The sequence below is a fragment of the Pelodiscus sinensis genome, chromosome 2, assembly GCF_049634645.1.
Source record: "Pelodiscus sinensis isolate JC-2024 chromosome 2, ASM4963464v1, whole genome shotgun sequence".
NCBI lineage: Eukaryota > Metazoa > Chordata > Testudines > Trionychidae > Pelodiscus > Pelodiscus sinensis.
In genome coordinates, this window is record NC_134712.1 from 144,995,729 (window position 1) to 145,023,346 (window position 27,618).

General features: G+C 40.0%; 1 protein-coding gene across 10 annotated transcripts in view; it reads right to left on the reverse strand.

The window, feature by feature from the left end:
- LOC102446317 (uncharacterized) overlaps window positions 1–27,618 on the reverse strand; it is a 51,543-nt gene that overhangs the window by 15,848 nt on the left and 8,077 nt on the right. For 7 of the 10 annotated variants that reach the window (XM_006113059.4, XM_006113060.4, XM_006113058.4 and 4 more), the window contains 6 exons: window positions 16,792–16,816; window positions 13,158–13,196; window positions 11,194–11,271; window positions 7,750–7,886; window positions 4,389–4,499; window positions 2,857–2,887 (listed from right to left, as the gene is read on the reverse strand). In XM_006113059.4, coding sequence (XP_006113121.1) covers window positions 2,857–2,887; window positions 4,389–4,499; window positions 7,750–7,886; window positions 11,194–11,271; window positions 13,158–13,196; window positions 16,792–16,816 — 421 coding nt within the window. Of the gene's footprint in view, window positions 1–2,856; window positions 2,888–4,388; window positions 4,500–7,749; window positions 7,887–11,193; window positions 11,272–11,836; window positions 11,857–13,157; window positions 13,197–16,791; window positions 16,817–27,618 lie in introns of all 10 variants that reach the window. The other 3 variants (XM_075921546.1, XM_075921547.1, XM_075921545.1) reach the window with 3 other exon arrangements.

Sequence of the window (27,618 nt, forward strand, 5' to 3'; positions counted from 1 at the left end):
CTTCCCGCGCCAAGAGTCGGCGCTACCAGACCAACCTGGCAGCACCCCAGCTGCTCTGCCCCAGGCGTCCCCAAGTCAGCCGCTGCTGATACTGATCAGCAGCTGACTCCAGGAAGCTTGAGGCAGAGTTGTTCTGCCCCGGGCTTTCTGGAGTCAGCCGCTGGTCAGTTTCAACAGTGGCTGAATCCAGATGCCTGGGACAGAGCAGCCGGAGTGCTGCCGGGTTGGTCTGGTAGCGCCGAGGAGTGGCGCTGCGGGACCAACTCGGCAGCACCCAAGCTGCTCTGCCCCAGGCGTCTCCAAGAGCAGCTGGAGTGCTGCTGGGCTGGTCTGGTAGCGCCAAGGAGTGGCGCTACCGGACCAACCAGGCAGCACCCCAGCTGCTCTGCTGCAGGCATCCCCGATTCAGCTGCTGCTGAAACTGACCAGCAGCAGCTGAATCAGGGATGCCTGGGGCAGAGCCTGACTATTGGAAGGGGGGCTATGAGGGATCTGGGGTGGCATCCTTCCCGCCCCAGACTCCTCATAGCCCCCCCTTCCGATAGTCTGGCAAATCTGATAATCCGGCACCCCCTGGGTCCTAGAGGTGCCGGATTATCGGAAGTTTACTGTACATGCCCTACATGGTCATCTACTTGCCCAGGGTGTGCCTTCCTATTTACACTGCTATTTTTAACAGCAGAGAGTCAACACTGGCTCCCCATTGCTCGAGCCTTCCCCTGCCACAGGGAAAGACTCCAAGAGCAATGAAGAGCTCCAGCAGTGAGGAAAGGCTCAGCCTTTTCTTAAGGTCTCCAGTGAGCCAGAGCCTTTCACTTACATGTATAGCTATACACTGCACAGTGAGTTTTTCATGGCAACATATCTTATACACCACCTCCAGCAGTGTCTGATGTAGACATAGATTTAGTTCAATCATAAAGAGAAAGTTATATCAACTTATTCCAAAACAATGACATAATACTGCATTTTTCACTGAAATACATTTTTTGGTTGAGTTGATGAGTACAATTACTACTAATTATGATTTTAAATAGACACAAGGTAGGTGAGGTAATAATTTTTATTGGACCAACTCTGTTGGTGAAAGAATCTAGCTTGAGAGCTAGAGATCTTCTTCAGCTCTGGGAACAGTACTCAAGGGTGCCACAGCTAAATACAAATTAAACAGGATTAGCTACTTGCACTTTTATTTAGCTGTGTCACCAAGTATATTATCCAGTCCAGAAGAAGAGATCTTCGAAAGCTTGTCTCTCTCACCAACAGAAGTTGGTCCTAAAAGATACTACTTCACCCACCGTCTCTCTCTAATATCTTGGAACCAACACAACAACATTGCATATTGCACATCAGGGACGCGAACATATATTCGTATACACCACAGGTCTGCAACCTATGGCTCTCGAGCCAAATACAGCTCTTTTGTCATACTCAAAATACATGCAACTTTTTAAATTAAAATGAAAAATTCAAAATTTTAAAAACATGCAATTACTCATGTGGCTTGAATGCATGCATGAACCTGAATTTGACCAATTATGATTTAAACTTCAAAAATATGTACAAAAAGATGCAGCAGAGCACCACCATTAAAGTCTATGAGTACAGTGTTTCATTTATGCTATTACTCGTGTCAATTATCAATGATACTAAGTTGTATATTTTCAGTCATGCAAAATGGTCACACTTATACTGGCTCTTTGTTGACCATTTGTTCTGAATATTGATGTAGTTTGGCTCTTTGATTTGAAAAAGGTTGCCAACCCCTGGTGTACCTGTATCAGAGGCAGCAACACGAGGGTGAGGCAGGAGCTAGTAGTTCCCACAGAGGCCCCCACCTCCATGTTGCTGCTTCCCACAAAGGCAGCAGCAGGGGCGTGCAGATGCAGGCAGGAACTGGTGCTTGCAGGGAGCCAGCTTAACAGCCTGCAGAGCCGCCTCCCCCTGCCACTCCTCCCACATAGGTGCCTCTGATACAGAGGCAGCAGCAGCATGGGGGGAGGGGGAGGACACAGGCAGAAGCCAATACACATGGGCTGTGTCCAGACTCCATGCCTCCGTCGACGGAGGCATGTAGATTAGCCAGATCGGAAGAGGGAAATGAAGCCGCGATTAAAATAATCGCGGCTTCATTTAAATTTAAATGGCTGCCCCGATCTGCCGATCAGCTGTTTGTCGGCAGATCGGGAGAGTCTGGACGCGATGCCCCGACAAAGAAGCCTTTCTTCATCGACACAGGTAAGCCTCGTGAAACCAGGCTTACCTGTGTCGATGAAGAAAGGCTTCTTTGTCGGGGCATCGCATCCAGACTCTCCCGATCTGCCGACAAACAGCTGATCGGCAGATCGGGGCAGCCATTTAAATTTAAATGAAGCTGCGATTATTTTAATCGCGGCTTCATTTCCCTCTTCCGATCTGGCTAATCTACATGCCTCCGTCGACGGAGGCATGGAGTCTGGACACAGCCATGGGGAGCAGGCTTTCAAACCAGCTCTCTGCACATACCAGCTCCCGCGGAACCAACTGCTCCTCCTGCATTGTTGCCTCTGAATTGCCTTCCCTTCCCCCCGCATGTAAACATGCAAACAATGAAAAAGTCACTAGTTACATGATTACAAAGACACATGCATTTAACATCCCTGTTGCACATCTAGTTAAAACACTGGAGAATTTAAAAAAAACAAAAACAAAATTACTGCTCCACACGAAAGCTATTGCTCCAAAAATTGTACACAAGTTTTAGGTAATCATTAACTTTTGTGGCTATCTATAATCTCAACATAGGTTCAAATATTCATTATTTGAAGTCTTACTTTAAATATTAAAAATTATATTTATGTAATTTCATAAACTTACAAGGTATACTGGGTCTTGTATAACCTTCAGTCTAGAAAAAAAAGAAAAAAACCCACGATTTATTTAGATTAGAGTTCCTTGCTTAGATATAAATAGTATCGGTTGTTTCCCCACAATCCAATTCCTCTACTGTGCACAGCAGAAACTAGAACCCCCACAGAATCTGGTTCATTATACCTATATTTACCAATAACTATTGCACCACAATTTTATATTAAAACTAATGATAACATTATCATGCAGCAACCTTTACAATTAGCACTTGTTTTCTGTAAGAATCAAGTTTGAGATTCAAGAATTTCATCAGGTTCTGAGCACTTTTAACATGAAAGTAATTTCGACCCTTTACCACTATGTATCTTAATGTAATATACTAGGGCTGTCAAGAGATTAAAAAAATTCAATCACAATTAATTGCACAATTAATCACGCGAGCCTCCCATTTGAAACGCCGCAGCACTGCATGGAGCCTGGGGTCAGCCAGCTGACCCTGGGCTCCATGCAGTGCTGCTCCTTTGAATCGCTGGGGCGGCATTTCCAAGGGGCAGCACAAGGCATTCCGTGTGACATTTCAGTGAAACCCAGAGTCATCTGGGGACTCCCAAGCTGATCCTGGGTTCTGGGGAAATGCCACAGGGAGCCAGGGATCAGCTGAGCAGTCCCCAACCGACCCTGGGCTCCACAGCAGCTGCTCCTTTAAAATGCCGCCTCTGCACATTTCAGAGAGGCAGTGGAGCCCAGCGTCAGCTGGGGACTCCCCAGATGACCCCGGGTTCCGTTGCCACAGGGAACCCAGGATCAGCTGGGAAGTCCGCACCTGACCCTGGGCTCCATGGCGGCTGTCCCTTTAAAACACTGTCTGTGGCATTTCAAAGGGGCAGCTGCCATGGAGCCTGGGATCAGCTGGGCAGTCCCCAGCTGACTCCAGGCTCTGCTGCCCCTATGAAACACATGGATGCAGCGTTTCAAAGGGGCAGTCGCCGCACAGCTGATCCCCGTTCATGAAACACCGCCTCCATGCATTTCAAAGGGGCAGTGGACCCCAGCTGATCCTAGGCTCTGCACTGCACTGCCCCTTTGAAGCACAAGAGTGGCACTTCAAAGGGGCAGTGCAGCATTAACACCTGCAATTAATACATTAAAAAAATGTATGCATTAATTCTGCTCTGCTTTAATCGCAGGCATTAGCGCATGTGAACTGACAGACCTATAATATACACAACATTTATCACTGAAAGCAGGACTGGCTGGATGTTTTCTGATTCTAAAAGTTCTAAATTTCTGCAAAAAAACAGAAAAAATGTTTTGATGAAATTTTAAAGCATCTTCCCTCTTCTGATTTTTTGACAAACATTAAGTGAAATACTAATTCAGAAAGAAGTATGCTTTCTGAAAGCACTTTGCAAAATTAAATAAAGTGTATTACTTCTTAAAATTCAAAATTTAATAGGGTCTAATGTCAATGTTACCAAAAACTTAGATATACAATCAAAGAACAAATTCAGTTGCTAGTTTAAATTTATCTCATTTACCTTATACTTTTTTAAACCTTCCGTCTTTTCTATCTCTCTTGCTACCCGTCTGAGAAATGAGACTTTGTCCTCTTGTGCGTTTTTCTTCATTTTTTCTGGAAATTTGTCAGACTGTCAATGAAAAAAAGTTGGGAGACCATTTCATTATTAATTTTGACGAGTCATGCTTTTTGGAAAAACTTTACAATACTTCCCCTGCCACACAGAGCCCAGAATCAGCTGGGAAGTCCGCAACTGACCCTGTGCTCCATGGCAGAGAAAACTAAACAGCAAGATTTCAGACACTGTGGACCTACATTTCCTCTAGCATAACGTAATTGTGATTTAATATGACAAATGTTCATTACTTTTTATCACTACAGAATTTTAACATTAAACAGAACTCATGTAAGACATTTGAACAAAGAAACATGCTTTATACACGGTCCTAAAGGCCACCAGGCTTTGGCTCTGAAGGACTAAGAGAGGGAGCTGTTGTGACATGCTTCAGGAGTTTTAGTAGAGACACTTCAGCCAGCTTAGTCCCATGGCAAACACCACTAAAAAAATCTTGAACCTTTTACTGCAAAAACAAAAAACAAAAATTTGACATACAGCATATTAAGGCTTTTATTTTAACAACATTTTAACATTTCATTTTAATCCCTTAATCCTTTTTCCTGTAAGCAGAGACATTTTTTCTATGGGTGCAAGGAGAAGAAAAAACAGTTGAAATGGGTTGAACTGTTGTTCTTAAAAGTCTGATGCTATTTCATTAAAGACGATTAAACACACCTAACAGAGGAAAGAAAATAATAGCCAAAATGGGCAGAAAATGCAAGCTTCTATCTTTGGCATTGACTCTTACTGGCAACCTCACTACTAGAGAAACACAGGCCCAACACAGTCTTATCAGCTATTCAGAAATTGTACAAGCATCAGGATGTTCAGAGTTTTATTTATAGCCGTTTCTATAGGCCCAGGCTCTTCACAATATTGCAAAAGGTGGAGTTATCTTAGTCATCTGATCTAGACTTTTTTTTTTTTTTAAAGACAAAAAGCCATAGATGAGGGAAAAATAAGCTGAAAAACAAATATAACATACATGCAAAAGAGTGACAGCCAGAATCAAAATCTCACACACCAAGTGGTGTTTGGGATTTAGCTTCTGGAGGGGACAATGTGATTTGGATCCCTCTCTCTGGCCAAGTATGATCAGGACAATCAATCAGAATCTGGACTTTGAAGGCCCGACGGTCTCTCAGTGGATATGGTTGGCCCAAGAGATATTAGAGACAATCACAATAGCCACTGACTCTCCAGCCATCTAATGCCAATATGATCCTCCCTCAAATGTTTTTTTAAGGACCTCAAAAAGAAGGTATGGACAAAATAACCCAATCCCTGACTAGTTTGTCTATTAAGCAGTTTCCAATAACTAATTTTGGGTCATTCATTTCCAACCCTACCCTCCTGATTTACCAGACATGATTTTATAGCCTGTGTGTTATAACAGCAAGACTTTTTAAGACTAACCCAGTCTTTGTCTGTTTACCCACTAAAATTCGTTATAAGTTATTGGAACATTTTATGAACATTTATCCACTTTCTTCCACACTTGGGTAGTCCTGTCCTCCCCAAATCACTACACTATAGAGTCACTGGTGTATTAGAACTCACATTATTGACGGAGAGCAAGACCTTACTCAAGCAACAGAAAAACTGTTTTAAAAACAAGTTAGTGTTATACCACTTATGGTTTAAAAAAAAAAAAAAAAAAAAAAGACACTTACATCCAGAAGCCAATTTAGTGTAGGGTACGTCTAGACTACAGGCTTTTGTCGACAGAAGTTTTGTTGACAGATACTGTCGACAAAGAGCGTCTAGACTACATTCAGTTCTGTCAACAAAGCAAGCTGCTTTGTCGACAAAACCCTGTAGTCTAGACACAACCCTACATGCAATAACACCTTCTGTCGACAGAAGGCGTTATGCCTCGTAAAATGAGGTTTATCAGCGTCGACAAAACTGCTGAGTTCTGTCGACGTTATGTGGTAGTGTAGACGCAGGTATAGTTTTGTCTACAAAAGTCCACTTTTGTCGACAAAACTCTGTAGTCTAGACACACCCATAGAGAGGTCAAAGAGTAGTCAACAAGCCTAGGTTTATCAGTTAATCTAGTATACTACTTATATTTCCAAACCCATCTTGCTGCCACAGCATTTGTCCACAGCAAGCCCAGGCTCCCCACAGAGAGCAGTCCCTGTCCACGGAGGGTCTGAGCTCAGACCCCCTTTTCTCCCCTCCCACCCCCCCGGCAGACAGGGACTACTGCTACAACAGCCTCTGTCTGTGGCTAGCCAGGACTGCTGCAGACAGAGGTTGCTTCACAGCAGCCTGCTCCACTCCCTCTTCCTCCGCAGCAGCCTCTGTCCGCAGGGCAGAAGGCAGCAAGTCTGCGCAGGGAGCTGGTTTTTAAACTGGCTCCCCTCATGGACGTACTCCTGCCTAGCACCCTGTGCTGCTGCCCAATACAGCAGAAGGCAGGATTAGATTTCCTGGCAGGGGCCAGCAAAAGGAGTGTGGGTTCGCTGGGTGGAGCAGGGAGTCCAGTGCTGCTGTGCTGGACCCACAGTACTGCCGGATACAGAGACAGCAGCACAAGGGTAGCGGAGGGCTCCCCAGGAGTGGGGCCAGAGCACAGTGACTGCTGTTCCTATTCCCGGGGACTACAGAATAGTGGACTAACTGCTAGGAATTAATGCGGTCACGCAACCATTCTATTACTCTCTATCTAACATCCCTAGTTTAATACACAGATTTACTGATTAACTCTTGGAAGTCTGACCTGTTAAAATGACAAGTTCATTGTAATAAGAGAAGTAAATAGAACTAAATTGAATCAGGAACAATATATGGGCTTCATCGCCATACACTAATCATCTAAATACAGCCTGTGCCAGAACACACTCAGTCACCACCGACAGGAGTCCAAGAAACCACAAGTTCAGATATACAGGCAGTTCAAGATTCTCAGTTGCCCAAGATTCTCTTAACGAGTTACTAAGCAGATGACCTCTTGTTCACTTTGGCCATCACTAGATGGCAATGACCTTTGCCACTCCTAGTGCAGTTGGGACATAAAATCTCCCTACCTGATTACCAACTACCAGAGCAAACTCTAATGGCTATAGAAGTAACAAAAGTAAAAATGCTGCTATATCTTCAAGTTTATTTGGATTCCTTATAGTATTATTATTATTAGTTCATAATGAGGCCCCTCAGAGTTACTGCAATATAAACTGTTTATACAAAAGAACACTCATGAACAATGGAATGGAATCTTTAAGCACTGACTTAAATGCATAAAAATTGTACTTACAAGATATGCTCTTCTGTGTTTATAGCCACAGAGATGTTCTATCATAGGGGCCATCTCAGTGTTAAAGTAACATAGTTTGCATTCATAATGTGGCTCTTTCCTCCCTTCAAATCTGATTTCAACCACATGTTCTAAACCTATAAAATCAAAAGTTACAATACTTACACTTTTTTACACAGGCAATTTTAAATACATATAGTTTTATTATAGCTGTGTAGAGATAAGCAATGATGAACCAATGATAAAAGATACTTATCTATTTTAGGTATTTTCTACATTTCCTCACAATCACCCAGTAAGGATTAGATTTCTTACTGGAAATATTTATTAGTTCAAGTTTCAATTTTTACCAGTAATGACTTGTGTCTAAGTAAAAGTTTTGGCCTTGATAGACTTCCTGTCACAGTATTTCACATAACTAGAATCTTAAGAATATCCAACCAGAAGAAAAAGCAGGGGGTACAGGGAAAACACTTCAGCATTATCAGTAATTTTTATATTTTGATCTCCCCCATCAACATTGCCTTATTCTAATGATCTATGCAGAAGAAAGAAGGAAATGAAAGAATTAAAGTTGTCTGTGTGATCTTCACTCAGCCCCTTTATGAACATCCATGCAATCTTTAACCATATAATCTCTCATACTATTTTCCCCTCTGGATTCCTGCCTCATTCAATTACAAGATGGACCATGATTCTGGGGATGAATCAACATTGTATAGACTAGAAGAACGGGAAAGAATAGGAATGTCATCTTGGAGAGTTGAATTCTATCCTCGCCTATGCCATAGAATTCCTACATGATGCTCAGCAGGTCACCTAAACCAAAATTCCTTCACATGGTCAGTTCTTTCTTTATCTCATTTTCTGTGGATGTCTACACAGCAGTTATGATGTCTATCAGTTATGTTGAAATAACTTTCCTAGCGTCTACACAGCCATTCCGTTATTTTGAAATTAATTAGAAATAGCGGAAGGCTTATTTCGAAATTGGTAAACCTCATTCCATAAGGAATAGTGCCAATTTCGAAATAAGCTCTGTATAGACGCTTATTTCAAAATAGGGGGCCTCCAGTCCTTCCCAGGGTGCCCTACTGGCCACAAGGCAACTTTTGACCTGATGCCCTGCCGGAACTGGTTCCAACCAGCCTTAAATGCGATTCAACATCCACTCAGCGTGGACGTGCTATTTCGAACTAGAAAAACGCTATTTCGAAATGCATTGTGTGTAGACCCATTAATTCGAAATAACTTATTTTGAAATAACTATTTCTAAATAATGCTGTAGTGTAGATATACCCTGTGTGTCCAACCTGAAACCCTGGTTTCTGATCTGCAGAAGTGACTCACAAGCTGCAACTGAAGCCAATGGGAGCTATATTTAGAACCTGTGCAATGATATATAATGCTAAGCACTCTGGGGGGGCGGGAGTTTGTAAGTGTCTCAAACTGAACACCAAGAACAAATGGACATTTAGGATCTTAACTTCTCTGTGCCTCTAAGCTCCCCATCACTAATGTGGAGATGATAATACTTCATCCCACAAAGAGAAAATAAATTGTGAAGCACTCATCTGAGTGCTAGAGGAAAGATTCTGAGGAAACAATTCTGTTTTCACAGCAATGATTGATTAGTGAATGTACACTAAATAATGGTTTAGGCAACATATCGAACAAGAAGATACTGAGAAACTACTCACTGAACAAGTACCATTCACCTCATGTAATGGATGATACAGTGATCAGAAGTAAGAATAGTATGTTATCACATAGTTTAGACTATGATGATGCATGTGTGTACAGGTGACAATTAAGGTTGCAATGGTAACCTGAACTCTTGCACTCTCTGAGACTAGTTGGGTTTAGAGGTAGGGGAGACAGGAAGTAATCTCTCAACCCCACTATTTAGAAAAATAGCTCAGTTTAACCCCCAACACTGAGCATATATTCTATACCAATATCACATAAGGTTGCAGTAAGCTACCAGGCATACTGGGAATTGCTGCAGGACTAACCATGTGGGTAATCCATATTTTGCACTTCTCAGGAGTGCCATTAAATCAGTTAAGAGCAGACCCTGTGTGGAAAAGTAATGATCCACAGAGGAAACCTACTGTAGTAAGATGAGGACCTGAAACAAACCCACATATCACAGGCCAGGTATGAGGCCTCGACAGCAATGGTCAAAACTTTGCTAAAGTTAAGCTGTGAGCAAAAGGCAGCCCTGCTCACAGAAGTTGGCAAGAACAGGGTTAATATTACATAAATACTTATACTTAAAAGGTACTGGGCACAGGGTGGAAGCACATTCCAGAGGGGTTGTAACAGAACACCTCATTAAAGAACATCTTGGTATCACCACCCCTTTCTCCCCTCCCCCCCCAAAGATAACAAGAGTATACCAACACAGGTTCAGGACAGGGTCTAAATTGACAGCATGATGGATAGTATTTGAACCCCCTGTGCGAGAGGTAAGTGGTGATAACTAGGCAACACAAGGTAGCAACCTGATATGGTCAGGAGTGATGTGTAACTTGTTTGTACCAGAGTATACAAGTGTGCCCCAGAGTGGTCATTGGCTGACCTAGGCGGTAATGCTTGACCCATAATATTGACCGAGTTAGTCCATTGTCATGGTGTACATATGTATAGCAGTGCAACAGCAAGTCTGTTCACCGATAACTATTACTGTACTTTGCTTGGCAATAAACCTGGTTGGGTGCTTTCAATCCTTATCTGATTTGTGGTCTCTGAGGGCTCTCAGTTTGTGGTGTTGATTAATTGTGCATGGTTAATGCAGCAGACAGGGGAGCACACATGCACACCCAGCCAAAAGTTTAATCATCATAGATAGAGCAGAATACCTGTCAGGAATCCATCGGGAATGCCTGACTGACTACACCTACTGCTTACACCAGAACTCCTATTATTCAATTCAATGTACTCTTCAAAGATGCTAGCACTTGCTTGGATCATGGAAGAAATTGGCTAATAGGAAATGGCAGCCTAAGAAAAAACATTCAAGTAGAGAAAAGCTCTGTAATTTATCCCAAAAGATGATCTCAGGAACATCCCAAGAGCAAAACAATCATGCAGAAAATTCTGGGCCATCAGAAAGAAACTCATCTGGTTTTCTCCTGAAGGACCACAGAAAGAACACTGGCATGTGGAGTTCAATGTGTTTTTCTAGAGATGGTGTGCTGCATTGCTAAAAGGCCAAACAACTTCCCAGCCTCCCAGAATAGGTTCTATCTTCAGAGTGAAAAGCTCACACTGACACAGCAAGTAATACAATATTTGCTATTGGATATCTTCCAAACAACATTAAATGTGGATTATATAAAAGTGATAAACAATATCTAATATATAATATATTATTTAACTTACACTGGCCATTGAAGCTCAAGTAAAGGGAAGCTGTCTAACCACAAATACAAAACATACCAACTAGAGGTTCCTCTCTTTTGGGATCTTTCATAAAATCCTTCAAGCAGGTTATGTCCTTCGTAAGCTTCCTCTTAACTAGCGTAAACAAAACAAACACATATTAGACAAACTACAAATACCATAAGCTATTGCACATTTTGCATATAGTTTCATATGACTGAATGATGAAACGAATTACTAGTCAAGATTTTTGAATGGGTCAGAGTGAATTTCAGTTATCAAATATTGAAAGATATTAGTTTATAATGGAAACCACTTTCCTTATAAGCTGTGTTCAAATGCACAGTATTAAGTCAATAAAAAAAAATCAATTTTTAAAATTTATCATCCAGACTTATCCTGGCATCCCATTTTGTGCCTGAAAAAACTGGGAGTTCAATATAGGTTACTAACACACCCACATTAATCATTTGCAAACAAAGTTAAGAGACGATGTTGTCTTTTACAAAACTCTTCAGCAAAATCAAAGCACTAGTAAAGGATTTTTAAGAGGTTTAGGTTTCACCGAACTAAGATGTTAGGGATAGAACCCCTAATCCTAGCAAAGGAAGACCTCAGCAGTTTTCAAGATTTTCCACACTAACTTCACTTAGGATTAATGAAACTGTTCAGGGAAGGACCAAAATAAACCAACACTTACTCTGTCCTGGATATGTTGGCCTGAGAAAATATCCTTAATCAGTGCTTAAATATACAATCATTTTAAGATGTCTGTATTAGACATCCTTGCATCATAAAAAACACCACACAGAATAAAACTTACACACACACACACACACACACACACCTTCTTCCCCCTCCACACGCACACCCTTCCAGTAGTACATTCAGGCTTTACTGGACAGAGATTAAGATCAAAATTCAAACTGATTCTCCTAAAAATCAACATAATGCTCTGTCACTAGACAACAATTTTGTTGCTTATTTTACAGATTTACATCTGAGTAACTGTATGATGTGAGTATCTCATATAATGGAAAAAAAAGCCATTAAAAACAAAGGTATCAACGCTATATTTAAAATATTTTCTCCTCTTTGCTGACATTATGGATCTCCTTAATAATGGAGTTTCCATAGTTAGATTTATTCAGCATTACTATAAAAATCAACTTGTTAATTTTACAGAGTTACAGTGAAACATTCGGTGAATCAGGCCTTCTCAGCATAGTTTTATTTAGATCAATTTTAATCATGATTTAAAATAAGCAATTGTGATCACGTTTTGCATTTGTATTTTTAGCTATTTTCCTAAAGAAAAATTGAATCTCATTGATTTATAACTATACGTAGCTTTTATGTAAAATTTGATGTTTCCTTTTGTTAACCAGGAGAATACACTATATTTATAAACTTTTATTTAAGCAGTTACATATATTAACTTAAATTTATTCAGATTCCATTTTTACAATGTTAGAAAATGTCATCTGATGTTATAACAAAATTATTGTGGGTTCTGTTATATTCTTGTGGCTAATTTTTTTTACTGGGGTTTCTAAAACATTCCATTGGAGCTGGTTTCAGGAAATCCATTTTAAGCTTTAACAAAGGGCTCAATCATTGCACATGGGTAAGATATCATCAGATTTCACTTTCTACTAAAAACTGAGTAGTTCTCTCCCTCACCCCGCTTTGGAGATGCTCAATATTAGCGATTTCTAGAACAAGTGTACATGACATAACAGTAGAAGAAGAATTTGAAGACCAAATGCATAGCTCTCTAGTAATTATTTTTTATTTTACTGAGTTTATTTTCTGGTGGTGGTCAATAAAAAGTCTCATTTTGTTATCTTCTTCAGAGATTCCTGAATTGTGGAAGTTTGCCACTGCATGAAGCACTGATGGTCAAACTGTTTGATGGGAAGAAACAATTCCACTTTTATACTAAAACTCAAGGCTGTCTTCATGAACTTTGGACTCTGAGCATTAAAAAAAATATATTCATTTATATTCAGTTTTCTTACCTGGTCTCGGTGTTTCATATACCACTGGAGCTGGAGCACCTAAGATAATATTTTATTTAGACAGTTATTTACCTTTTTCCACATAATAGAACAGACACAGGACATAAAACAGGCTTAAAGAATCTCTCTTTATTCTATATACCTAATGTTTTCATTTTAGCTTCACTAACAATATTGTTCCATTTTGGGGGTTTGTGTGTGTTTTTTAATTAGTATTTTCATTAATTTTTTAAAAAATGTTCATCTACAAATTTCCATTATTTTGCAAGGCAGGGGAAGTATCAAATAATGGATCACAAAGACTGAAAAAAATAACTACAAGAATTCATTAATGGTTTACTCCTATTCCTATTACTTCCATCATTTAATATTTACTATGGGAGCTCTGAAAAAAAAAAATCACAATTGGAATCAAAGCCCCACTGTGCTAGGCAATAAAAAGGGGGAGTGTCCTTGCTACACAATTTACAATATAATCAATTAGGGCAAACTCCATGTTCTATTTTTTTGCTACATAACGAATACATTTCCTGATCACTGGCTCACCTAATATTTTGATTTAATCTTGCATCCCACTCATTCAAGCCTTTTCCATGCAAGTTAAACCAGACAGTGTTTACTTTAGGAGTGAAGACTGGATGCTCTGAAGGCATTTCATCTTTGTGAAAACAGCACAAATGTTTTGATCACACTTCAAGGACCTTGATGAGGGATGTAGCATAAAAGAACATAGACCAGTTCAAAGTCTCTTCTGCAGAGCTGATCTCGAAAAGTAAGCCTTTTTATAGAACCAGGAAGTAGGAAAGGTTCTAAATTCAGAATACTGTGCTGAAAGCTAGGATTTCTGTTCCAGTACTGACATTTATTATGCTGATATCAACTGACAAGTGGTGCCTCTGTAAGAAATATGGTGTGCATATAATGTGGAGAAACCTGGTTAATTCTTAACTACTTCTTGAAAACAAGTGAGATCCAGGAGTAAATTCAATTTGCAGAGTTCATTTCTGGAACTTGGGAAAGGTGAAACTGCTTGAAAAGTAGCTTCTCAAATTAGTGGTTTTGTCTCGTTATCCAGACTGAGGTCTGGGTGCAAGCCTGAACAATTGTTTAGCAAATCCCTTCAACTGAAAGTTTAGGTACTGAAAACTCATGTCTTCTTGGCCACTGTGGAACAGTTATTAATATTGACCATACTTTTCCTCTTTGGATCATTCTCTAGACAGCCAAATCAGGAAAAAAGCTAATACTTCCATACCATCATTCCCAAAGCTTCCATTTCTTTAAAGTACAACACATTGTGGAATTCTTTTGACAGACATGGATATTAGGAGGATACCAACATTTCTTATGATTTCTCTGAACTCTTAGATACGAGAATAAATCATCCATTCAATTTACTCATTACTGACTAGCGTACACTCCCCTCTCTGAAAGCTGTGTGTCTTTTACTGAAAATTTCACGCCAGTTAAATTCATCTCTACAGAACAAGAGGCAGGCATCTTTGTGAAGACTGGTGCCTCTCATCCCTTCTTGTCTGCCAGCATAAAACAGTCAGAAGGACTAGCGCCAGGAAACTCATGAGAGCATATGTTCATGTAGAGCGTCTACACTGAACGCATACATTCTGAGGAGCTTGCGTCTTCATGGATATGAAAGTGCTAAGTATATAGGCTATTAACAGAACTTCCTGTATCCTTGGTTCAAAAATACACTCTTCTCTGCACCAATCCCCTCTACCCACCATTAGAGATGTAAGAGTGTAAAAATGCATGAGTTTATCAGTTATCCAAATAGTTACATGTGGCTCCCAGTCCAGTTCCTGAGGATCTCCTGTATCAGAGGCAGCAGTGAGGGGCAGCAGGCAGGAGCCTGTCTGCGGAGGGAGCCGGGAGACAATTACTGCCCCACACTGCTGCTTCTGATACAGAGGCAGCAGCTAGCTCCCCGGGGAACAGGGTAGCAAGCAGAAGCTGGTGCATGATGAGAGCCAGCTTTTAAGCTGGCTCCCGGCACCCCACCAGCTCCCGGCGAGCTGGCTGCTGCACTGCATGTAACTGCTGAAAGGACAAAACTTATAACGTAATATCTGAAGCAAACAAAAGTACTCAGAGGTTGAAAACCTTCACCTTTTTCCTACCATAAGTGCTCCTTCACAAGCTGGTTTCCTTTGAAATTATTAGGATTTTTTTAAAACTTTCCCTAGAGTCACTTTAATTAAACTGAAAGTATGTCATACTTCAATACTACAAGTTTAGACAAAGAAGTCTTTAAACCACAATCAAAATTCTTAAAAACGCAGATGGAAAAGAACCTTTTTTTTAAATGGAAGAGCCAGACATACTGCATAACTTTGGACACCTGTAAGAACAGGCTATAACAGAATTACCACAGAAACCAATTATTTTCCAATGATAATTGGAGGACCTAGCTTAATTCACAAATTTTGTAAACTGCTAACATAATAAAAAATTTTCAAGGATGTGCCAAGATTTATTTTACTCCTTCATTTCATCATTATACTATTTAAGCATCATTATACTATTTAAGATATTAGACAGTTTACTAATACAAGTGACAAAAGTAAGGATATCTTAGTAACGTGCCTATTATTAAATTTTAAAAACTGGTGTTCTGCCCGACTTCAAAATCTGCAGCTCTTACTTTGTGATTAGCAAGGCACTAGTTTTACAAGTCTGACATTCCTGTTAACTGACAGGTACACAAAGGTATGTATTTCTTCTATGTTCACACAGAGTGCAGAAGAGGGAGAAGAGAACCACAAAAAAGTTTTCATAAGTAGGATATATGAAGAGAGGCAGAAGCTCGCAAGCTGTGGTCCATAGAACAGTGTGATCAGACAAACTGCTACGTACTTTTACTTGTTCCCATCTGCTAACCCACATTAAAAAAAGCTCAATACATTACTTTTATACAAAGTTTTCATACAAGAAACTACAGTGATGGCCACAGGCTTGCTACATGATTATGAATGGGAAGCAAGATGATATATATGTAATTGTGAATGGAACAGGAGCTGTTCACAAAACACAATTAAAGAGTGATACACACAATGACAAAAGTTTGATTTTCCTTTGAATGTAAGTAATACTCTTGAGTTCAGAATAATTTAAGGCTACAAGTTATCCTTTTACCCAGATCCCTCCTCTCCAACCGTGAAAAATGCTTAATTAAGTTTCAAGGCAAGTAAGAATTAAACTGCTCCAGAACTGAAATATGGCTTGTATTAGGATACCAAACTCCATGTCAGCTCACTGCATATCACTGAAAAAGTAGCATAAATTCATCTGAAGAGTAGTCATGGCTACTTCAGTTTTTACATCAACACAAAAATAATAAAAATGTCTGTTTCCTATACCCATTTTCATTAGTGTCATTATCTGGTGGTCCTTACTTTTAAGGTCTCAAAGATGCAAGCTGGTTCACTACAGCATGATTTTTGTGTTATAACACTAAACTGCATTAAACAGATTTGCACAATAAGCAAAACCACCAAAAATGCAGTAAGTGCAAACAATAGCTGAAGTATTGAAAAAGCAATTTAATCATTTAAAAATTACAATTTGATAGTACCTATGAAAGCTTGAAGGGGAAGAAAAAAAAGGTCATACTTACGGAAAGAATTCATGGCTCTCTCTTTCTTTAAATATGAAGATGCAAATCATCCCAAAATAAAATAAGAAAAAAAATCATTAATGTGAGATCATTTAAAGAAAAACTGTACTTTCTTAACACAGCTTTTGCAGATGAATTACAATGAAGGCCAACTTTTTCATTTTTATACAGTAAAAAGTATATAGCCTTTATGATTTTCTGCAAAAGCTGGAAGTGCTGACAAAGAAGTGCTGATAACAAGCAATACCAGAGGGTTAACAAAGACAACCCTGGTATTACTTTAATGAAAGGGATCAAGTCTTAAAGATGATTCAGGCTTGACAGACTGGTCTCAGGGATGCCACACAAAACCTTGATTTTTGCATATATGCAGCTCATAAATTATTAAAAGCTGTAGTTCCAAAAATCAACATTTTGGGTTAATATGGCAAAATCCTCTGGCTAACCAATTTCCTAACATTCTGACCATAACACAAAGAACGGGCAAAGCAGTTTTCATCAAATGAATCCATCACAAGTGTTTTTTGGGGACAGATGGGAAGAGGATGGATCGAAATTTCCACTTCAAGATAATGGACAAGATTGATTAAATATTGACCTGTTGCTAGGTCTTCCCAGGCAATAAAGAATAAAGTCATTAATATTCTATTTAAGTCACCAATTTGAGAAATGAAACAATTCAACATATCTTTATGTCAATGGTGCAGTTGTATGTTCAGAGCACTCCAAAAAGAGGAAGAGTTTGAATGGCACATCTGAAATATTCAAGTGCCACAGAGCAGATGCTGCCAATCGTTTTGACAATTCAATAAGAGATTTTCTAATTGACACAAATAGTAAAGAGTATCTGAAAATTACCAAAATACTGTTATAAAAGAAAACAATGAGATTGGCAGTATCACTGCAGACCAGTGCAGCTTAAGCCCAATAGCAAAAGAGTAAGTCTCGCATCTAGATAGAGACACTGGAATCACAGATAACACCATATGCCATTCTAGCCTGGTGTCTTGAGCATGGTAGTCGCTAGTATCTGAAGTTTCAATGAAAGGTGGAAAATGCACATAGCCAATTATATAGTGCTGTACATGAGGGGGAATTTCTTCTGGGTCACTTCTGGGCAGTCAGCTTATTCCCTTGATTGTGTTTTGATTAGTGTTTGCATTAGCATCAGGGAAGTGACTCCACAGGTGAGAATGAATCTCTCAACCTATTTCTGACCCCTTTCAAATTTTCTTTTAAAAAGCATTGGAACTGAAAAGTCTCATAGTAAAATCTCAGGCCACAGGTAATATTTCTTACAGGAAGCTGGAAGTAAATTGCTCCAGCTGTTTTCGAGTTATAGGGCTCTGAGAAGTGTGATTTTTAACAAAATATCTAACTTTGAGAAGCCATAACTCAAAAACTGCTGTTTTTAGGGTTCAAACCTCCCATGCACTTAGTGTACCACAGTGCATAGGCTAGTTTTTAAAAGAGTACATATTCACTTACAAAACACTACATTTCATACACATAAGTAGACAACTCATCTTTTTATTTAAATCTTACCAAATAAGCACATTTTAAATGACCTTAGAGCAAGATCAGAATTAAATGTGGAAATGCTTCAAATTCCAATTATTTAAGATCTCTTCCATAATAACCCTCAGATTTTCCATGAAAGGGAAGCTTTCTTTAACAGAAATTTCTAAGCACTTTTGGTTGTGCAGATAACCTTCAGAACATAAGAGGATAGATACAGAGCTGCTGGGAACAACATAATAGCACCAGAACAGAAGTGTGTATTTCCCCTAAGTTCATTTCAATGGGGTAGTAAACTGAAGCCTAACATTGGTATTTAAGTTACCAACCGTTTCATCACGATCAGTGTCACTGAAAACATTTGATTAATATGGTTATCTAGTGTGCTCGGTTTCATTTGGAAGGCCATCCCAAAAGAATGAAGTTGTGATTGCAAATATCAAATATGCAAACACGTTCTCATCAATAAGATTTCCTCCTCCCTCTACCTTTTCCACCACTTAGAGAACTGTTCTGATTGAGACAAAGTAGTTTTGGTTTGATAGTGGCAGCAGAGTCTTGAACCCTAGAGGTTCTCTCTCTTTAGGAAGAGGGGAGACATTTGCCTTTGGATTCCCAATCTATGAGCCCACTGGGGGACAGGGAAGAAAGGAATTTCACAATCCCACAGATTCATGGATATATAAAGAGAGCATGAAATGTGCAATTTGTAACATGTACCCGGGGGGGGGGGGGGGGGGCGAGGCGAAGGAAACCACCTCCAGGGATGGAGTGAAATCAGCCTCTTCATCTATGCTCCACAGAGGGGTGCTAGAGCAGGGGAACACCGTTTCTCTCATACAGTGCCCCACCTAACACAGACTATCCCGAGAGCAGGTGAAGAAATGGCAGACTCCACTCCATCCCCAGAGAAGTGGGCGGGCAATAAAAGAAAACTGATTCTTCTTCAAACATGATGCACTACATCTTACAAGCAAATACACATGGCAGGTGAAAACCATCATTGCCTCCCCTTTCTATCTGAACAAGGCTCCCTCAAAGGTCTGACCTCTCTCTTTTAGTGGTCAGACACTTCCATCAAGTACCCCACTCTTTTGTAGGCTGGTTACAAAGTAAAGTATTAGTAAAAACATACACATTACAGTATATTTTTAATCCAGGTTAGTATAATGGCCAAGTTCATGATTCAGTTATTCTTGAAAACATAAGACTTAAATATAGTCATGCATACAGGTGGCTAAAATCAAAGTCTCCTTTTTGAAAGTGTCATGCTACATTAAATCCATGTTTATATATTTACCTATTTAGTCACTGCTTTTTCATTAATCCACACAACAGAAATAAAACCAATGGGTGTATCTGTCTGACAATTGTGAATTTATTCATTTTGGAAAACTTGTACAACGACCCTCGGCTTCTGGCCATCCCAATCACACATACAATGTTTAGACTACCATATGCCTGATGAACCTCATCTCTAAAATTACTGAAGCTAGATACTGTTACTTTATCACCTTAGAAAGCCTAGAATCCCAAAGGAGTTTGCAGGTTTCTGTAGTGGACTTTTAATTTTTTTTAAAGAAGTAAACTGAAAGAATGACTTAAAATGTTACAAGAAATAATGTAGAGACGGATAATTAGGCAGAGTTCGAGGTCACTGATGCGATACAAAATAAACACATGAAATTAAGTATTTCCTAATTTATTTATCATTTTCAATTAACATGAAAAGCTAAGCTTTTCAGTTTTTTACAACTTGGAAATTTCTGTGTTTAAACATATGTACATATCAAGATACTAGAAACTTTATTTTGTATCAATAATCCAATAACTGACTGCATTAAACAGGAGATGAACAGTAACTTCAAAACATGATTATCAAAAGCTTTGTTGAACACTTTGCTGGAGCTTATATTCAACTGCATCTCTGCTTCTAAAATGTGCAATTTACCAACTAATCTATTTTTTCCAAGTTCCAGAATATGCCAGTCCAGATAGTAGATCAGAGAGGCTCCAAAGAGCAAATAGAGCCAGAAAACAAAATTAAAATCCTTAGAACTTCGCTCACTTATAAACATGTATGCTTAGCTGAATGTGCCAAGTTGTAAACTTCTCAAACAACAGTGAAATAGTTCTATAGAGGGGAGAATCTGAATTTATTCTAAAACTAGATCTGGAACTAACCAAGGTTTTATGATGAGAGGTGGGGTAATTCATGACTCACATTACATCACAAACAGGATGGGATTTCCAAACTGGCATGAAAAGACTCAAAAAAGGACAAATTAATATGTAATAAAAGTATAAAAATCTATTTTCAACACCCTTTATACGAACAATAAAAGTAATGAGACTTAGTTCAGGAACTGGGACAGGGTAAACACCTGATTGTGAGAGACTACCTTTACTAGCACCCTCTGAAGTCTGGAAACATCCACCAATTGTACCCTCTGAAAACTATAGCAAAGCACAGATGATTTACACAGCTCTAAAAAGGGTGGGAAAGCATTTCCCTTTAAAAAGGGAAGGCACTCACTCTTAAAGAGACTCTCTAGCTACTATGTGACAGCACTATTTCTTAAAACACTCCATCAGTCAGTGGGGTTATAGAATCCTTAAAGGCTTGTGAATCTTTATTATATATATTGTTAAAACACGTTATTTCAGGTAGGGGACAAATGCTCTCCTTCCAACTTGAGTGGAGAAGAGCTTCCTTTATTTCAGAAGTACTGACATATCAAGGGAAGGAAACCTTTGAGATACAAATCTGAAACGTCAGTTTGTAGAAGTAATGAGTTATGAAAACCTTATTTTCAGTTGAATTTCCAAGAGGGGGTAGAGTCAGAATGACCCATTTGACTAATTAAGGAGAAAATTAACAAAACACAGGGAGTTGCTGGCTGCCACTTACGCAGCTCCCATTGGCTGGGAATCGCAAACCACAGCCACTCTGAGGGCTCATCTAGACTACACTAAAGTATCAAAATTTGCATATCTTCTTCCCATCTCATTTTCTAAAGCGGAGCTTTCTTCACCTCCCTCCCCTCACCCACCCTCCGAGCAGGAAGTGGAGCTGGTGCTCCAGCCTCTTGGCTATCCAGGCTCCACGCAGCATGGGGAAGGGGGTACTGAACTCTCTCTTCCCCTCCCCATCCTGCTGGGGGAACAGCAGTGCAGTGACACCTGAGGCTTTCCCTACTGCAAGGGGAGCACAAAGCCAGGTAAGTGTCCCCCCTCATGGTCAGACCTCCACACTCCAATCCCCTCCTCCTCTGCCTCCACCAAGACCACACACACCCAGCTTGCTCCAACATCCTCTCTCCCCTCCCCCCGGGTCCTTCATCCTCCCCCCCGGCCTAATCCCAGCATGCTCCTGCTCTCTCCCCATGGCCAGACACCTTACTCTCAGTCTGCTTCTGCACCCTTCCACCCACCCAGACCTCACAACCTCTCCCCTTTCTACACTTTACCTCCCTCCCAGATCCTGCACATCCATCCCTATCCCACTTGCAAAAAGCCGTCCCACATACTGAACCCCCTCATTTTTGTTTCTATCCAAGAGCCTAAAGGGAGCCATAAAATCCACTAACTCTGGAACCCCAGAAAAGTAAATCTGGTCTATGGTAAGCCTTGAACTTCAGACCTCCCTATCCCTTCCCTTTGCCCCGTGAGGCTGGAGCACCAGAGGAGTGAGGTGTGTCATTTGGGGGCCACATCAGCGGGTGTTGGGGGTTTTGGGAGGTAGGTTTTTTTTTTTTGCGCTCTCACTTGTGTGATCCCCAACTGATTTTTCTGTGGGTCAGTGGCCCCTGTCCCAAAAAAGGTTCCCCACCCCTACTATAAATAAAGAAAACATTGAAACTTGGTGTTGAAAATAAATGTTACTTGCTTTAAAATTAACTTTGAGAAATTAACATGAGAAAGTTAAAATGCTTAATCTGTTAATAATTAAACTAAACCATTATCCCTAGCTGCAGCACTAGCAAAATGGCTTGAGCATAATTAACGGTGAGTTTCCATCAGCAAATGATGGTCCATGGAAAGGTTTACATTTATCCAGATGGTTCATGGGCCAAAAAATCTGGGACAACTGGTCTAGGACCAAGGCACACAGGAAAAAATCCTTAGTTCATACTTTATATGAGCTCCTTAGACTACAGAGACTTTTATACTTAAAGAATAATTTTGCAGTTATGTTAGATATTAAGATGCAAATCGCCTATAAAAAGAGGACACACAAATGTTTCATCAGAGTTCTCAAAGGTTTTCTTCAGAACTCCATTACTTTTGGTATTGGGTTAGTGGTGGAAGAACTTCCTATGTCTGGAGAGGACTGGCTAAGTTTCAGTGCATCACTTGGTATTCACCATAGTTAAAATGCATTCTTCAGCTAACTACACAATCCAGAAAATAAATCTGTCTGGAATTTTCACTAAGAGATGAAGCTAGAAATGTTAATTGCAGAATAAACTGCTGAGTTTGACAAGGATTATTTCCAGAAGGAAAAACTGAGAAGACTGATCAGCTTGCCTAAGCAGGATCAGTTATGAATTTTCTTGCACCTTCTCACTTTTTGTCATGAGTATTCACCACTCAAGGTCTATCTGCACTTGAAACTCTACAGCAGCAGAACTGCAGTAACTGTGACACTTCTGTGTAGCAGCTACTTCTACCAACTGAAGAAGTTGTCCTGTTAGTCTAAATAATCTGCCTCTCTTGGACCATGGAAAAAACTCTTCCATTGACCTAATGCTGCCTATGCCAAGAATTAGACTGGCTTACATCATCATTCCAGGCTATGAACTCTGCACACCCCTGACTGACGTAATTGCATCAATGTAATTTCTTGGTGTAGACCAGGCCTAAGTCCAAAAGAGGTTCTCTGTTTTCCACATTTGAAATATACATCACATTCCAAACTGGCTCCAAAGTTTACTACCCTCTATGTTTCTTCCACTATTCAGGATATTTTAGCAGTAAGTTTTGATGCTAAGACGAGAACTTTCAAGAAAATACCAATATGCAAATTCAGGCACTAGAATGGAAACAGACTATGGCTGACAGGACATCTTATGATATAATGGAATATTTACTTACTTTAATCCAGAACCTAGCTACTATCAGGCAACTGCCCCAAATACCTGGCACTGTGTTGCTCACTTGAAGATCTGACTTTTGCCTCGACAATTAGGCAAGAAAATGTGGTGACATTAATATGGTGTCCTCTCCATCAAGAATGGCTGATACAATGAAATAGTAAGTACTAATAGGGCATAACATTTATAAAAGCTACAATGAAACATACAGTTAATGGATTATTAGAAGCATTAGTATAAATCTAGATTGGGAGCATTTTTTTCTTGCCTACAGGTTTGTTTGGGTTTTTTATTGCTATTTTAATTCTTATCCCTTAATAGATTCTTCCATATTCTGTTATGCAAATCCAAAGCAAATGGAGTGGAGACATAGTATTCTTCTTCTGGCATCTAGAACCAACAACTGGTGGTACATGATGTGGACGTCACCTCAGGAATTGTAACTCTTCAGTTTTCCTTTGTGAATTTTGCGTGTCATGATCTAGACTAGGGCTACTCAACACGCAGCCTGTGGGCCACGTGGCCCACAGCCCATTTGTTTGCAGCCCCTGGTGCAGTTTGGGTTTACGTAGGGCTCAACACACGGCCCATGGGTGGGATCCCTTGAACAAGGCCTCCACTGGGAACACGTTCCACAACGGCAAGGCGTCTCTCAGGTGGGATGAGCACTGAAAGATGCAAGTAGATGGGCTGCCTGGAACAGATGGGTACAAGTTTCGGCATTTCTAGCCCCCAGGGAGGAGGTGCCAGAAGCGCAGGAGCATTGTGTTTGTATTCATGCCCATCAGTGTGAAAGAAGCTATTTGCATGCATATTATATATATTACTTACACACACACACACACACACACACACACACACACACACACACACACTTACTTAAGTTTGCGGCCCTTGGCATGTGCTGTGAGTATCATTGTGATCCCCAGGGCTTCCAAAGTTGAGTAGCCCTGATCTAGACAATCAGTCTGCCTGTTGAGTGCTGAATAAGGGTTTTGCTAACAGAACCCTGTCCAGCCTTGTAATACTGATTCTCAGAAGCCAAAGCCAGTAACTGAACTGAAGCACTTTCCAGTTCCATTTTGACAGAATATTAAAAATATATATATTTCATTCACAAAAGAGAGAAATAAAAATTATTATAACTGATTACCAGCTCAGGGGAAGAACTGAGGCATGGCCAGGCATTTTAAGCAATGTTATCTATTTAGGAAACACCAATTACAAGCACTAAAACTAAGCATATACAATATGATATCAGACATTTCCTTATAAATTCCATCCTTGGATGGGAAGATTTAAAGAAAAAATAACTAGCAATCACGCAGGTTATGACAAATACTTGGAAGAAAACAGCTAGATTCCTTTTGGTTGCTAAAGAATACTTACAGCATTATATTTAAGAGAGAAAGCACTTTAAATCCAAGCCTCCTTTCTGAATAACTTATACCAGAAGAAAGTTGACAGTTTATCTAAGAGTCCTTATTAAAGGTACAAGAGAAAACTATACCATTGCACTGGAAAGACAAAAATCCAGAGGGCAAGAGACCACCCTGGCGTAACCTGGAGATCTTCCATAATCTGAAATTCGACAAAGAGCCCTACAAAAAGTGGAAACTATATTCATCCTTTGTAATTTGAGCTAAACACAAAAATGTAAGAACAAAAATAGAAAGGCCAAAGCACAAAGTGAGATTAAACTAGCTAAACACATAAAGGGGGAGAAAATATTCTACAAATTAGTAGAAAATATTCTATATACACACTAGAAGCAAGAGGAAATCCAAGGATAGGATAGGCCCTTTACTTAAGGGGGGGGGGGGGGGAGACAGTAACAGAACATATAGTAATGGCAGAAGTGCTGACTTTTTTTTTAAATTTTCACCAAAAAGTTTTGTAGCAGTTAGATCTCTTACAAAATGAATGCCAGATAATATGAGATAGGATAAGGTAAAATAAGAAAAGAACAAGTTAAACATTTCTTAGACAAGTTAGATGTCTAAATCATCAGGATCTGATGAAATGCATTTTAGAATACACAAGTAGCTGACTGAAGGGACATCTGAGCCATTAGCAATTATCCTCAAGAAAGTCATGGAAGATTAGATAGATTCCAAAGGACTGGAAAACAGGCAAATAAAGTGCTAAACTTTAAAGAGGAAAGTAAGAACTACCTGAGAAGTTTCACATCAGGCAGCTTCACTTCAGAACCCAGAAAGATAATGGAGCAAATAATTCAGCAATCAATTTCCAGATATTTAGAATATAAAAGGGTGAAAAGTAACAGCCAGCATGCATTTGTCAAGAAAAAAAATGTGTAAAAACAACCTATAACTTTGACAGGGTAACAAGCCTTGTGTATGGAAGGAAAGTGGCAGATTGGTATATCTTGACTTTAGTAAGGCTTTTTGACTAGGGATGTAAAATCCTGTTTAATTAGTTAACCTGATACATGTTAAGTTTAACCTGTTAACCAATTAAACGGCAGGGTGGGAGTGCCTCTTCTCCCACAGCTGTAGACAGGGACTGCTCTGGCTCAACTGGAGTGCCCCTGCCTGCGGCATGTCCTGGGCCTGCCGTGGATGAGTGTTGCCCCAGCTAGGCTGGAACTTCCCCCACTTGCAGTACACCCCAAAGGGCTGGAGCAACCTCTTGCCCACTGCAAACAAGGGGCTGCTCCAGCCCCCACCGGTTAGCCATTAACATCCATACTTTTGACACTGCCTTTCATGACCTTCTCATAAACAAACTTGGGAAATACAACTTAGATGAAGTTATTATAAGGTGGCTGTGTAACTGGTTGAAAACCATTTCCAGAGATTAGTTACCCGAGGTCTACAGTCAAACTAAAAGCAGGGTCCTGCAGGAATCAGTGATGGGTCCAATTCTGTTCAATATCTTTCATCAATAATTTAGATACTGGCATAGAAAGCACACTTATTGGCTGTGTCTACACTGGCATGAATTTCCGGAAATGCTTAAAATGGAATACTATTCAGTTTTTCCAGAAAAGGAGAGTCTACATTGGCAGGCTGCTTTTCCGGAAACGCCATTTTCGCGATCGGGGCTTTTTTCCGGAAAAGACTACTGGGCTGTCTACACTGGCCCTTTTCCGGAACAGTGTTCCGGAATAAGGACTTATGCCCGAGTGGGAGCAGAATAGTTTTTCCGGAATAGCGGCTGATTTTGTACAGTAGAGCGTCGTTGCTTTTCCGGAAATTCAAGGGCCAGTGTAGACAGCTTGCAGCTTATTCCGGAAAAGCGGCTGATTTTCCGGAATAAGTGGCCCAGTGTAGACACAGCCATAAAGTTTACAAGGGATACCAACCTGGAAGGGGATGCAAGTGCTTTGGAGGATAATATTAAAATTCAAAATCATCTGGACAAAGAAATGGTCTGAAGTACATAGGATGAAATGCAATAAGGACAAATGCGAAGTATTCCACTAAGAAAGTACAATCAATTGCACACATACAAAACTGGGAAATTACTGCCTAAGTAGTAGTACTGTGGAAAGTGATTGGGGGATTACAGTGAATATGAGCACACAGTTTATAACTGTTGGGGGAAAAAAGCTAACATCGTTTCTGGAAGTATTAGCAAGAGTGTTGTAAGCAAGACACAAGAAGTACTACGTCCAGTTCTGGGCACCATATTTCAGGAAAGATGTGGATAAATTGTAAAAAGTCTAGAAAATTGCTACACAAATGCATAAAGATCTAGAAAACATAACCTAGGAGGGAAGATTGAAAGAATAGGGTTTGCTTAGTCTGGAGAAGAGAAGACAGAGTAGGATACAGGATAACAGTTTTCAAGTACACAAGAGTGTTACAAGAGGCAGGTAAATTGTTCTCATCAACATCTGAAACCAGGACAAGAGGCAATGGGCTTAAGTTTCAGCAAGGGAGATCTGGGATGGACATAAGGAATAAGTTCCTGTCAATGAAGTTAAGCAGTGAAATACATTTCCTGCTGCAAAATCTCCATCACTGTCTAACCTGCTCCTAAAAATCTTCAGACACTTGTCAGGGGTAGTCTAGATTATATTTAGCCCTGCTATGAGTTCAAGGGACTGAACTAGATGACCTCTTGAGATCTCTTCCTGTTTTATGTTTCTGTGATATTGTAAGTCAACACAGAGTATCAACTGCCACAAGTTAGCTCACTATCCCCCAAACTGGAGGAGGGTAAAAAGAAAACTGTGATCTCTCCC